This window comes from Cataglyphis hispanica, chromosome 11, assembly GCF_021464435.1.
Source record: "Cataglyphis hispanica isolate Lineage 1 chromosome 11, ULB_Chis1_1.0, whole genome shotgun sequence".
Taxonomy (NCBI): domain Eukaryota; kingdom Metazoa; phylum Arthropoda; class Insecta; order Hymenoptera; family Formicidae; genus Cataglyphis; species Cataglyphis hispanica.
This window is the reverse complement of record NC_065964.1, coordinates 3,541,404-3,555,644: the sequence shown is the minus strand read 5'-3', so window position 1 is coordinate 3,555,644 and position 14,241 is coordinate 3,541,404. Positions and strand designations below refer to the sequence as shown.

Here is a 14,241-nt window from a genome sequence, read left to right as displayed (position 1 = left end):
ATAAACTAATTAAAAAGTACACTCACACTTTTTTCAATGAACAAGACGGATGATCCAAAATCTATTTCTTTTTTTTCTTCAGCATCCTTGTCTATGTGTCTTATGTTATCACTCTCCTCGATGAGCCCGTATCCGATAGAAAGCGGATCATCGGTTGACATTGTATGGTCCATTTCGCTTCGAAAGCGCAATGATGTTTCATGACATTGCCATGCCGTCGTATTGCCGTCATACTCAGGCACACATTCGCTTATATCACACCATCCACAGGATCGTTACTATCTGTCTCCATTTCCGCGTTACTGTCGACTACCCTATACGAAAGATGCCGCATCAGAAAAGCCATCTTCCTCCGCCAACTTCCATTTCCTAATTCTCGCCATCGTCTTCGATTCCTTTCTCTCTTTCTCTGTGCATTTTCTCGTGCTCTCGAGCCTTTTCCAGCAAGGAATCCCTCAAGTAGCACTCAAGATTTCCCGCAAACGACCCTCGAGAGGTCATAATGAGCGTGAAAGCCAAGGGAATTGTCCGCTAAACAATTGAGAAAGTAGTCGGCTGCTACAATCGCCAAATCTGTTGCAATGGTTGGATTTTTAATTAAGGGAAAGACCTTTTTTTTTAGCTAACAATAAGTAAATCGCGAGTGCATCACAGCTTTTTAATATATTTTTAATTTAAAATAAAATTTTTTATAGCTGTTATATAAGAAGATCATATATATTATTTTTTTATTAGAAAATACAAAAATTATATAATTATCAAAAAAATTGAACATAACGATCCAGCATGATATCAATAATACATAACTCAGTAATAACTGTGTCAAGATCGATAGTAATTCTTTTTTTTGTACTTTAGTTCGACCGAATATTAAAGGAATTAAATTTATTAAATGTTCACATAAATATATGTGCAACATTTGTCAATGAAATAGCCGTCGCGACAATAATATAACGCTTATGCTTAATCTGTGTCTCACAATTTATTTTCATCTTTCCAGGTACGGTGGACCAGACTCGTATCAGGTGACGGAGAAGTTTAACATGGACTGGGGCATGTATCTTGTGACAAACAAAAGCATTATATATGCTGCCATCGACGGCCGCGGATCTGGATTAATGGGCAACGACATGCTGTTCGCCGGATACCGGCAGCTCGGTACCGTCGAAATCATTGATCAAATTAACGTTACCAGGTGAGAATTTATCATCGTATAATTTCGATTACAAATTTTCGAAAATCTTCCAAAATTATTGTTGAAAAATGTTGCTGCCGAGAACAGATATCAAATTTATTTTTAACATCTAAGAATCTCGAATCTAATAAAAACTCATTAAATTTCGTTTCATTCCATTCTGTTATTCTAAACTTGTTTAATACTTCCTCGATCAATTTCCTCATCGATGGTGTCTAGCTTTAAACGAGCGAGGCCACATATATAATCCGGTCATAATGCCGGTGCTGATAATTAGAGCGCATATTCGTTTGCATGTAAAAGACTCATTAACCGGAGATTGTCTCCGACTACATACTTCTTAACCGGTCGCTCGACGATATTAAGAGTAACAAACGAATAATCACAGGCCAGAATCTACGGCTGGAACAGCTGGAAGCGTCCATCGTCCCCCTGAAAGCGTAGCGAGCAAAGTTTCGCTTTAGGACAAACCTAATTATAGGGTTGGCCACATCGCGGCCTCTACTTTCCGAAGTGACTTATCGTCCCGCGATCGGGCTAATCCGCTAAACTCCTAAGTTAACTAATCTAACTCCGGGTAGCGTTTAGAACGAATAAAGAGAGCGTGCGGGTTTAACGAAGTTCTTTTCACGACACGGACGCACAGTGGAACCGCGGTGTGTGTTAACAAGAAGAAAATTACGTACTTTCATCTGAATTTATCGGCTGACCCTCTTCCCTCTTTCGCCGCGCGAAAGTCGGGGAAAGAGTTCGGGCTCTCCTCTCGTATTTCCACCAACTGCCGCGAGAGTAATTTATCTCGATGCCGGGAGAAAGAGAGAAAGGGCAGAGGCCACCACGCGGTGGCGAGAATTTCGCCACTTATATCCTCGTCCATCTTTAAACCGAAACATCAAACTTCCGGCGGTGATGAATAATGCTTATTCCAGTGCCGGGAAAGTCATATTTTACCGTTTAAACGACAAGGCGCCGCAACCGCGAAGCCGCAAACTCGACATCCCGCATAGGCTGGCAGTTCCTGCAAATCTCTGCGCGAAATCACTGCGTAATTTAGGTAATAGCGATAAGAAATTCGTAAAATTTCGAGATGCATGGCAATATTCGAAATAAATGTTGAATTAAATGCGAGACAATATTTGTCGAAGATAAAACGCGATGGCATAGTAAATTTTGATGGAATCAAATAACAGTAATATCTTTCCGTCTTATTTCATGTAACTCTGTCGTCTTCTCACTTTTTCCTTGGATTTCTTTTCGAATAATGTTAATAATAACAGACGTATATTGTTACAAACTTACTTCTTCTTTGTATTGTTCCGAATACTTTTATAACTTCATTATTTCATCACCGACTTCTTTATCTGTGTTTTGTGACAGAAGACGAAGAATGGTCCGTCTTCCCTTATATCATAATAGAAATCTCAATACGTAGATCAAAAAAAATTGAGTTACTTCTCTGAAAACGATAATCTAGTTTGTTATATAAATGATTATTTTTTTATTTGTGTTGCGCGACATGAGAGGGCGAAGAATAGCCCTCCTTTATACAATATCGTAATAAAAATCTCAATACGCAGATAAAAAAAGAAAATTGAGTCACTTCTCTAAAAACGACAATCTAATTTGTTAGATAAATAATTAATGATTTCTAAAAAGAGCCACGAAATTCTGCTTTAGCACAATATCGACCTTTTCTTTTCCAAAATATTCATAGATAAAATATTCATAGATAAAAGTAAGCTGAGGCAACACTTGAGAGAGAGAGAGAGATATCCATGTGCATGTATTTTAAGTTCAGTTTTTAAATATTGAATAGACCAAGTGGGGTCATTGACATCGTGTATGATGCTTTTACTATGAGAGATGAGCACTTATTTGAAAGATATCAAGTCGTTCTGCTTTTTAAGCTGAAAACTTGCTCCAAAAATATCGTATTTTATACTTACATTATTTTAAAAATAAAAAGAATATTACTTATTAAATGATCCGATGCATTTTACATTTCTAACATTCTCTATAAAACTTTTAAAGTGGTTCAAATAAAATCTTAGTGCGCAAACTTTGAGAACTTTGGCATTATTTATAGAGTGACATGAGACTTCTAAATCCTCTGAGAAATCAGAGTCCCTTCTTTTACGAACAGATACGACAAACAGTGTTTAAAATCACCGTCTGCCTCGTTCTCTCTTTCTTTATCATCGTATTTCGCAATTCGTAAGCACAGACACGCAACGTAAAGATACGCGAGAACGCAAGTACCGTGTTCTCTATCCGGGCATTTCTTCGGTATGTACATCACGGTGTTTTGCCGGTGCATCGCATGGCGTCCGGCTCGTAAAAAGCCAAGTTGGAAGCGGTCCAAACGATTGCGGAATCGTCCGACTCTTTTCAACCCGCAACACCATCGCTGCGGTCTTTTCCTCTCCTCGTTTCTCGCATTCGTTACCTCCCCCGGGCATCCACCCGCTGCTCGGCTCGGCGACCCTCCGCGAAACCCTCTGCGTTTTGTTCCCTTTTTGCCGGCCTTTGTTCCGTCATCGAATCGGCCAACCGAACTAACCGAGTCCTACCCACTTGTTTTCACGATCGCTTAACCGGTGAATAACGAGTGCTGTAATCAGTGTTGAAATGCGAAAATCTTGGGGACGACGCGACGCACTCCTCATAAGCGTAATGAACGTTTGAAAGGGAGCGATTAGCAATCGTTTGCACCGAGGGAGAAAATCGTAGCTCCATGCAAGCACGCGTAGTTAATTAAACCGGATGTTGCAGGATTAGATAACGATTATACAGAAAGACAGATACAAAAAATTTTCTATCAATGTAAAACACGATATTTAAAAAAATATATTTATAAACAGAGCATCATGTAATCTTAATAAATAAATAAATAAATATATATATATATATATATATATATATATATACTTCGCAATTAAAGAAAAGAAATTTCCAAAAATATTTTTGAATAATCCAAGAACTTGGTTATAAGATCTTATGTTGGAGGAAAAGAAATTAATTATTATATTTCCTAAAATGCAAGTCGTGAAAATTTTGTGTACAAAATGCATATTTTGCTATAATTTTCACTCCCTATAATAATAAAAAAAAAAAGAAATATATCAAAATCGTATTTTAAAATACATCATCATTCCATAATCGCGATTTAAATATCTATCTATTTCTTCATCTATTCGTTTTTTATTGCGCTCCTTCTCAATTTCATTTAATCCCTCCCAAAGATTTAAGTCCGGATACGATGTATTCGCGACTTTATTCGAAGCGCCGGAAAAATCCTGCTTTAAATTCACACCAGTGATCGAGTCGCGGCGTTTTCGATAAGCAGCAAGCGAGCAATGGGCGAGCAAAAGGCGAAACAAAGAGTCATCCGGAATGCCGTCGTTCGTAGGACCGAAATACGTATTCTAGGATACGTAACGTGTGCGAGTTGCAAAAACGAAAGAGGGAAGCGCAGTTTCGGTCCGAGTTTTCCTTCTTCCTTTCTCTCTCTCTCTTGTCTTTTTTCTCCTTATGAGAAGAAATAGAATTCAACGTACCCACCGGTCGATTTACGAGGTAAATAAATTTCACCGGCCGGGCACGAAGGGGGCAAACGAAATCTGCCGCGCGTTGCCGCGCACGAGAGGGGAGCCGTTACTATTTCTACGGGCGCTCGACCGGGCCATAGGTATGGGCACCGTGATCCCGACGGAGCCATTATTATCGAACACACGAGAGATGCCAGAGACAATAGTCCGAAGAGATTGGAAGGAAGAAATACGAATTCTCTCCCTTTTTTTCCTCTTCTCTACTCTATTTGTGGAAAGTGAAGGGGGGGCAATGCGCGGCGCTTCGCGCGCGGAAACCCTCTCCGGGCTTCCGGAAATCATGAGGCAGGACGCGGCACTCGATCTGGCGGAGATCTAAAAAATATATAGGACGGTCCCGGAGGTATCGTCACCCGCGCACATCTTTCGCCTGTGGATTCGTCGACCGAATTGCTGTGCTTCTTTCTTTAAGGATATTGTGATTGAATTTCTTTTTTCAAAATTTTGTTTCTAATTTGTAATATTGAATATTTCAAGGAATAAGATGCTTTCAGGGAGCAAAATTAATTCTAAATTAAATGCAGGATAAACCGCCTTGTTATCAAATTTGTCCAAATAATCCTCGTTTGCAAGCTTTTATATTAGTACCTCTCAATATTTTTATATTAACAATATTTTAGAGCATTATTTGTATTTATGAATATAAGTTTAGTATATACAGATAATATTTTAATAAAAAAATTTTTTTTTATTTAAAGAAAAATTATTTATCACGTATGTTCTAAACGAAGAAATTTGATTTAAAAATGTATACTTAAAAATGCATTATTAAAATAATTGATAATTTGATTTCTTGAAAATGTTTAATAATTATAAGTGCGCTATTTTGTAAAAAATTGCAATTGCGTGACATATGATTCGCGAAAGATAATTTTGTGCCTCATGTTCCTTAATACGAAGCACATCGGTGGCACATATAATCGCGCAGAGTGCACGCAAGATAATGGAGAAAGGGAAGCAGAAATTACAAAATAGTCATCGATTCTTATCACAAAGTGCTCGATTATTCCGTGTGCGCGCTTTTTAGCGAGGCAATTGTCTTTTTATGAGCGTTATGGTATTCTCTGGTGAAAGAAGGCAATCTCGTAGCGATCCGCTTGCCTAGGTGAAGATAGAAGATTTTATCATAGAAAAATTCCTTTAAATATCGTGTTTTAAAATTTGTAAGTAGAAAAATCCTCATTTTCCCACGAATATGCTCCTTTCTCTTCCATGCTATTATTTTTCTTATGGTAAGATAATTTGCGATATAAATGGGATCATTCCTCCATCAGATTTCTTTATTAGTATTTTTCTGCAATATTCAATTATACATATATTATAAACAATTATATATCTCTATTTTAACATGGCATTTTAACAATATTTTATGTCATGACTAACATTTATAAAATATAAAATGTAAGGTCTTTTCCTTCGCTTCTTACAGACACCTGCAGAACAAATTATCCTTCATCGATCGTACAAGAACGGCGATATGGGGTTGGAGTTATGGTGGATACGCGACCGGCATGACACTCGCCATGGATTTAAAGGGTGTCTTCAAGTGCGGCATGTCAGTCGCGCCCGTTACGGATTGGGCCCTTTATGGTATGTAATGGAGTAATCAAACTAATAATACTACACACGATAGCGATTTATTTCACAATATAACGTTTAATTTAAAATTTTTTCACGAAAAAAAAAAAAATGATTTGATATCCTAAATCGGGATTATTAGTAAGGATAGATATAACTATTTCATTATATTTATTAAAACTTATTATTACGTAATGCAGTGGGTTTTCACGATGGCCGATAAAGAAAGAAGGGATTCTTAATAAAACAAAAACTGTGTCGTGTCGTAAAGTTACTGTTCTTCTCATAAAGCAATCCCGGTTTACGATAATGTAAAAGCCGGGAAACTTTTCTATCAACAAGTGGTTGGATTTTAAGTTAAGGCTAATCGAAAAGAATTTGTATCTTGAGTTTAAATTTAGAGTTGAACACTAGTTATATATTTGAATAAAATCAGTCGATATAAAACTTAATCTTAGATTGAGCAAAGTAATTTGAAAATTTATTGATTCATTCTAGATATATGTATGTACATATCACACGTTTCAAGTATTTAAAATCTATAAAGAAATAGAGATATATATATATATATATATATATATATATATATATATATATATAGAAAAATTAACTAAAGAATTAATTAAAATTGCAACGTATGTTATCTTACTGTAACATCATTATTATGAAGAAAAATTCCAGAGCATTATACGCTTGATAGTTTTTATTATAAGCTAATGTTGTCAAGAAACGTTAAGTTTTTTTAGTCTTCGGATTTGTCTAAGAATTTTTTACGTGGTGACATTTTAACGAAGAAAAGTACGCTTTGCCGTGGAAAAGACGTGCTGCTGCAGCTTTAATGTTACTTTTTCAACTACTTTAAATTCGTGTCAGCATTACCTTCTCTCATTAGAGCACGCGAGAAAAATACACGTGATTTACAGGCTGATGTTAAAAAGACTTATACGGCGTCAGTTGTGTAATTTCTGCATAAAATATCTCACACCATATCTAGACCGATCCTTTTTTCTTATTCTTTTCTTTTTTCAGGGATACTTGTGCCCTGTTTTTAATGATACAATATAATTTATATTAATTTATATTAATGATACAATTATAATTTAATTTATAGATTCGATTTATACCGAGCGGTTTATGGGTTTACCAACCGTTGGTGATAATCTACAGGGTTACGAGCAAGGCCAGTTACTCAATAAAGTCGAAAATATAAAAAATAAGATGTATTATTTAATTCACGGAACTCTAGACGACAACGTGCATTACCAACAATCGCTTATGCTTGCAAAAGTGTTGGAACAGAAAGATATTCTCTTCAGACAACAGGTACATGTATATTCGATTCTCAATGGATATCGAGATGTGACGATCTAATATTTTACAAATATAATCCGATCTATAGATATGATAAATAAATGTAATTTTGCTTTGCAGACTTACACAGACGAAGACCACGGTATCGCCCAGTCGCGAGCGCATCTGTATCACTCGCTAGAAAACTTTCTCGACGAATGCTTTCAGACGTCGTCATGATCGGAGCACGGAATAGTGATGACAATCTAGACGCTGTACACACCACCTGCCTCACACTTACCAATTGTAAATAATCTATCATGTGTACAGAATTTATGTACGATATGTAATATGAGCGTTTTTAGAAAATGTACATAGCGGTGAAATTGCTGAGGGAGAGTGGGAAGATGAGAGAAAGAGAAAGAGCGAAAAAAATGTGAGGGAGATAGAATAATTAGAAATCAGAATCAAGAAAATTACGCAGGGCAGGTCTGTAAGAAACATGTTTGATACGTTTTTTAAGATATCCGGTCAAACGGTGCATCGAAGGCCTAATAATGGCGCGCCCCGTCGCCTAGCTATTCACATCCCACAAAGTATTAGATCATATTGTTGCAATTCGTACTTATATTCACAGCTTGTTTTATCTCAGCGTTCTTCGAATGTCATATTAACCCGTGAATTATGAGTTGTCCGGACGGTCAAATAAACCCATTATTGACGCGAATTAAACTCGAGATTCAAATTATAAATTCACAGCTTCGTGATTCGATACTCTAGCAGAATCTCATTTGATAATATCTGCTAATATTATAATTTTATTGATTTGATGAAAGATTTTATATCTTAAAAAAAATTTCGCATTTTTTAATTTAATATATTTGATTGGAATATAATGTTCCTTATTTGAATTCATTCAATTCTTTCCATAAGCCATTCATTCAATTCTTTCCATAATCTTCCATGGCCTCTTTGATACAATATTATTGTTAAATTATCATATTGGAATATTCACATATATGAGTTCAGTTACTACATTATATACAGATTTTTTTCAATATTTTTAAAAAATCTGATTTTATGAAACCAAATTTGATATCCACATTTGAAATAAAATAGAAAAAAGATATTATTTCCAAGAATTTATATAGTTTCATATAATATAAAAATTATAAAAAAATATCTTCCATATTAAAACATTTCAAAAAATAATATAATAAAATGAGGTTTGAAAGGTGTTTTTAATGTGTTTTAATATTTAAGAGAATATCACATATAATATGAAATAAGTTATTCCACAAAACATGGATATTCTTAAATTTATTTTTCACAAGCTGATAATATCTAAATTATTCTTTCTTTTAAACAAATAATTTATATCTCAATATATTTCCAAAGATAAAAATAAAAGAACTAAAGTACATTATCGCGCACTGCGTACACTGTCCGACAATAATATTACTGACGATATTTTTAAACAATTATTACGGCCTATTCAACATGACATGTAAACTATTCATATTCATATTCGAAACGTATATGTCAAATATTTAAAATGCAACACTTAAATCTTCGATAATAAATTCATTATCGATATTTAAACGCGCTATAAGCAATTTTAATTTTTCCAAAATTGAATTTTCTGAACTCATATATGTTATCTTAAGGCTCTGGAATACTCAGCAAAAAGTTTAGTAAAGTTCTTATAAAAGAGAATAATATCGTATATTCTGATGTACAATATTAATGATTGCTAGTGCTACATAATTATACTGTTGTGCTAATCAAAAGATAAAATAAGAATATTGTACAAGAACAAATTTGCCAATTGAACTCTACAACATTCGCCGACAATGTAACCAATTAATGTATAATATAAACATCAAACTTTTGCATACATAAAAAATGAAATTGCGCTACTTAATTTTTAAAATGTATTTAGAGAGGACTGTTTTTGAAGCGTTACATATTTTCAAGGCACTGTTTTATAATCAATTATTGTAACGTTATTATTATATAATGTAATTTTGAAGAAAATGTAACAACACAAAACGCGATATAACTAATGAAAATTATATGCAAAATAGTAATCAAGTTATGTTTTCGGAATCGAAAATATACATAAATGGAATATTTCGTAACAATCTATAATTAGATAACTATAGATATTATTTTTAGTATCTCGATAAATTGTTGCACGAAGAAAAAGCTATTTCATTATAAAAATATGTACAAAAACATTTCCAAAAGAAGAGAGAACGTATAATAAAGATATATGATATTATATGTACAGATTATTAAAACATATATGTTTTTTATAAGACATATGTATTACATGCTATCGAGCATAATATTGGGAAATGTAAACATCACGTTTGATAACACATTTGTAAAAATATTAATTCTAATATTACTTTAATACATATATTAATAGGAACACTTTCAACGCGGAATATGTATAAATAATATAAAATCCTATCTTTCTAGATCTTTTGGAATTTATCTTACCACTGCAAAAATTCTGTTATTAAGATGGATATCAGATGTTAGCTAATATCAATTATGTGTTAAACATTGATAAAATCATACACACAATTAAGAAACTTGAAATTAATTTAAAATATTTCGTGATTCTCTCTTTTCGCTTTAATTCTCCATACTTATAATAAAATCGATTAAAGGTAAAATTGATTCAAACTTTCTTCAAAGATAGGCAGATTTTAAGAGAATAAGCTTTTTAAAGATTTTTTATGTATCTTAAAATTTATTTGGAGGAACAAAAAAAATTTAGGTTATATATATATATATATATATATATATATATATATAACCTAAATTTCTTTTACATATAATTCGATATATATATAAACCGCCTGATATATATATAGAATTAGATATTTTAATTATAGACATAAATTTTATTTGCCTACATTTTAATGTTTGTGCTGTGGGTATACCAGAGTATTAAGAAAGTGCAATTACATCACTTTATATATCATATTTGTGTATTTCTATAGTTTATATAAGAACTAAATATTTAGGCAGCAATTAGTTCACCAAGACATCTTTTCCTTAAAATGATATATCATATCTATTTCTTATTATTACTAGATTATGGGCAAATATTAGTGCCAATGTGTAAATGCACACATAATTAAGAAACTATCGACAAATTCTCTGACTATTAAAGTTTTTTAATACAAGGACCACTGTAACAATTTCAAGAGTGGATCAAGATGAATTTATTAAAATAATTGTTAACTTTTATCCTGACACACGTGTTGTACATAGAGATTTACTTAATTGAACACTAAATAAGATAAAGCATTGTTAGAAAGAAGATATTGTAATACTGACCCATAGAGTTAAAATTATGACAAATGTACTCTCTTTCACCACTATTTGTTGAGTGTATTATAAATAAAGCTCTATGTTTTATTAAGAGACGAAGTGTTTATATCTGGAAAACTATCCTATTATAAGCATTTGTACAGATTGTACAGATTGTATTTAATAATAAAACTTTACTAGTGAATTAATATCACACATTCTAGTAAAAATATGCAGAATATAAAATATTGTATAAAAAAATACACTAAAATTATCATCAAAGGATTATCTATTTCTTAAATATATTAGTATATTAAATATATGTATAGTGTAAAAAATTATAAAAGAAATAAAATCATATATTTATTATAACTTTATGCAAAATAATATATATAATGGAAAATTTTACCTTAAGAATTTTCTGTTTCTTTGTATCTGCAAATATAAAATAAATTATTTATTAATAAAATACTATGAGAGCAATACAAAAATTTAATATATTTTTAATTCTTTTGCGGAATACGCTGAGCACTGAAAAAAAACTTTAACTAGCAATTTCAGCTTCCCATCTGACCGCAAAGGATTAAAAATATAATAAAATATAATGTAATAAACATATAAGCAAATATAAATAGACTATCAATGATAATACTGTTTCACACAGAAACATACTTGCACTTAGTACATGTGTAAAATATAGTTTGCCCTTCGTCAGCAGATCTCAATTGTAATGTAGCATACGACATTTTGTCATTTTTACATTGAGGACACGATCGTTCTACAATTGGCCCATCTGCATCATCATCACTATCATTTGCTTCTTTAGTGGATGCATAAGCGTCCTTAGAATTAAAGTGAATCGTATGTGTCATTTCCAGATTTCCAAAGGCTGAAAAAGATGAAACTGATACTGACTCTCCAAATAAATGTATACAAATTCTTGTGATTATAATATAATAATTTTCTTTATTACTCTTAATCTTAAGCATGAAATATCTCGTATTAATATACTTGAATAGTATTTCAATGAAACTTTAAGTTATATGTTTCTTATTAATTAAATTTGTTTGGAGCATACTTTTCGAACCCCAGTTCCTTTTACATGCGTAGCAAGTAACAGTAGCTTTCTTTTCATCAAGTAATGGTAAAATTGATCCACAATCCGGACAGAATCCAGGTACAGTAATAAAACAACTATCATTCTTACTTCCCATTGTTCAATATAATAAATATTTACTGGCGCGTATGATTCTGTGATTATCATAAATAATAGTTGCTTTCCATCAAAACTCAGATAATTCTCACTTATAACGTCATAACTCAGTTGAGTGCACGTTCCTTTTGATACTGAGAAAGTGAGATTCAATTGAGTTTCTGCACGATCGAGACCGTGTGCTTTAGGCTGGGTTCGGGGAGCACGCGCTATGAGCGTGCTCCCCGAACCTAGCCTTAGTGAGTCTAGGAGACTCACATACAAAAGTAAGGTTATGAACCTGCAATATTATTTGCACGTTCCTTTTACTCATTGAACAATTGACATTTTATATATGAGTGTAAAATACTCACAACCGAATGACTCAGTATCACTTGAGTACAAATGGAAAGCAACTACTATTGAAGACGTTTTCAAATCAGTGTTGTTAGACGAGCCAGTTTTTCTACGCACACAAGCGCGAACCGTGAACAAATATGTATTTCAGTGATGCCAACCGAAAGCATAGACCTAAACATAAGAAATAATTAAACTATATAACTACAAACAGTGTTATCTAAAATTACTAAGCTAGGGAAAATTTCAAATTATCGAAAATGTTTATATATAAATATAATATAGAGAAAGAGAAAAACATTAATTCTCAAAAATCACAATTGAAAAAGAAAACTCTCAATACAAATGAATTAATCACAGGGAATTCACTAACACTGATTTTTTTTTATTGCATTATTATAATTTATTTCATATATATAAACATTTGATACAGTTTTAAAATTTTATTCGTAGAACTTATTTTTTTAGCAATGGTGTTAATAATAGCTAGAATCATATGTATATCCTATCGGATATAATATATCAGAGAAAAATGGATGGAGTGATCAAGATTCAAAATTCGGTTTGGCATGATACTGTGTCGATACTTCGATACGTTTAGAAATGTGAAATAAAATTGCTTGCAGAGAAGAATGGAATATAACTCCCATCATTTCCTTTTCGATATCATCATTAGTAGCCAAGCGCTCACGCATTACCGCGCATTCACCGTCCTAGTGATTTTCAGAATAAACATATGCGTGTTTCGCATCTTCGCTTTCCGGTAACCGGAGAGTATATCCGCCGTACGCGCGCGCGAAAAAAGCGTTAAGATCCATCAAAATTGTTGGAAGAAATTTAATTTGTCTATATTTTACGTAGCTTCGTAATGAGATATCAAACAAAAAAAAGGTTCAATAATATTTTTTAATATTCACGAAACTGCTTTATCACGGAAACGTCAAAGTCTTTCGAATCACGTTATGCGCTTGAAACAGCGAATTGATCATCTCCGGGATATCTGGAAAAAGCGAGTTTTTTCCCCAGCAAAATTATTCGATTCTAAAGTGCAGACTTATTCACCACCATGCAACACGCTCAATAAGATCGAGCTCTTTAATCGAGTTTCTCTTCCGCGCAGCAATTGCCAGAAAATAAGGTACATATTTTTTATCTATACGAATAGCTGCTTGAAAATCTGTACTGACTATGATCTTAATTGTATATATATATATTTATATATATGCTCATTATCATATAATATATAAGATACCTTACTTCAAATATACAATGAATATACATTTATGCTTAGATCGTCAAAATATCCTCGCGATCGCAATTCAACATATGTATAGAGAAGACTGTCGCGCGATGAATCTCGAGGGATAATATATTTTATTATCCTTTCTTAAAGTTACATTTACACGTTAACGTGCCAGAGAAAACTTACAGTGATAATTGATAAGATTGTCGGTTAAATTAACTTTACAGCGAGAATATTATCACAATTTAAGCATATCGTTACTAATTCGCTTTTTTTTATGAATGGACTAGACTCGATTACTTATAATAATAATAGTAGCTTCTTAACGTTTATAAGGATATTGCAGAGAAACGAGGGTATCTTTCGCAAGCTATAACAATAAGTCAGAAAGATAGATATACAAGATTTCGATTTGAAACAGTCTACTATCACAATATGCCCTTATTTT

General features: G+C 32.8%; 2 protein-coding genes across 19 annotated transcripts in view; one reads left to right on the top strand and one right to left on the bottom strand.

Moving 5' to 3' along the window:
* Nucleotides 1-11,117, top strand: part of LOC126852729 (venom dipeptidyl peptidase 4-like) — a 313,446-nt gene extending 302,329 nt beyond the window's left edge. For all 17 annotated transcript variants that reach the window (XM_050597830.1, XM_050597828.1, XM_050597827.1 and 14 more), the window contains 4 exons: nt 1,001-1,195; nt 6,233-6,393; nt 7,493-7,704; nt 7,813-11,117. In XM_050597830.1, the coding sequence (XP_050453787.1) occupies nt 1,001-1,195; nt 6,233-6,393; nt 7,493-7,704; nt 7,813-7,911 (667 nt within the window). In that variant the 3' untranslated portion in view covers nt 7,912-11,117. The remainder of the gene's footprint in view (nt 1-1,000; nt 1,196-6,232; nt 6,394-7,492; nt 7,705-7,812) is intronic.
* A 222-nt stretch (nt 11,118-11,339) lies between these two features.
* On the bottom strand, nt 11,340-12,695 carry LOC126852767 (DNA-directed RNA polymerase I subunit RPA12). Of its 2 annotated transcripts, none has more exons than XM_050597917.1 (4): nt 12,568-12,695; nt 12,080-12,348; nt 11,674-11,890; nt 11,340-11,436 (listed from the first exon to the last, which is right to left on the bottom strand). In XM_050597917.1, exons 2-4 carry the CDS (start codon nt 12,213-12,215, stop codon nt 11,412-11,414), a joined length of 378 nt encoding a protein of 125 aa, XP_050453874.1. In that variant the 5' UTR covers nt 12,216-12,348; nt 12,568-12,695; the 3' UTR covers nt 11,340-11,411. The 2 variants fall into 2 exon arrangements, with proteins under 2 accessions (XP_050453874.1, XP_050453875.1); XM_050597918.1 differs by having other exon boundaries at nt 12,080-12,252; nt 12,568-12,688.
* Nucleotides 12,696-14,241: the final 1,546 nt, after the last annotated feature.

Coding starts and splice junctions, on each gene's coding strand:
- LOC126852767 (XM_050597917.1), bottom strand. CDS start 12,215: ATGGGAAGTAAGAATGATAGTTGTTTTATTACTGTACCTGGATTCTGT. Junction 11,891..12,079: donor AAGGAACTGGGGTTCGAAAA/GTATGCTCCAAA, acceptor CATCTTTTTCAG/CCTTTGGAAATCTGGAAATG. Junction 11,437..11,673: donor TACACATGTACTAAGTGCAA/GTATGTTTCTGT, acceptor TTATATTTGCAG/ATACAAAGAAACAGAAAATT.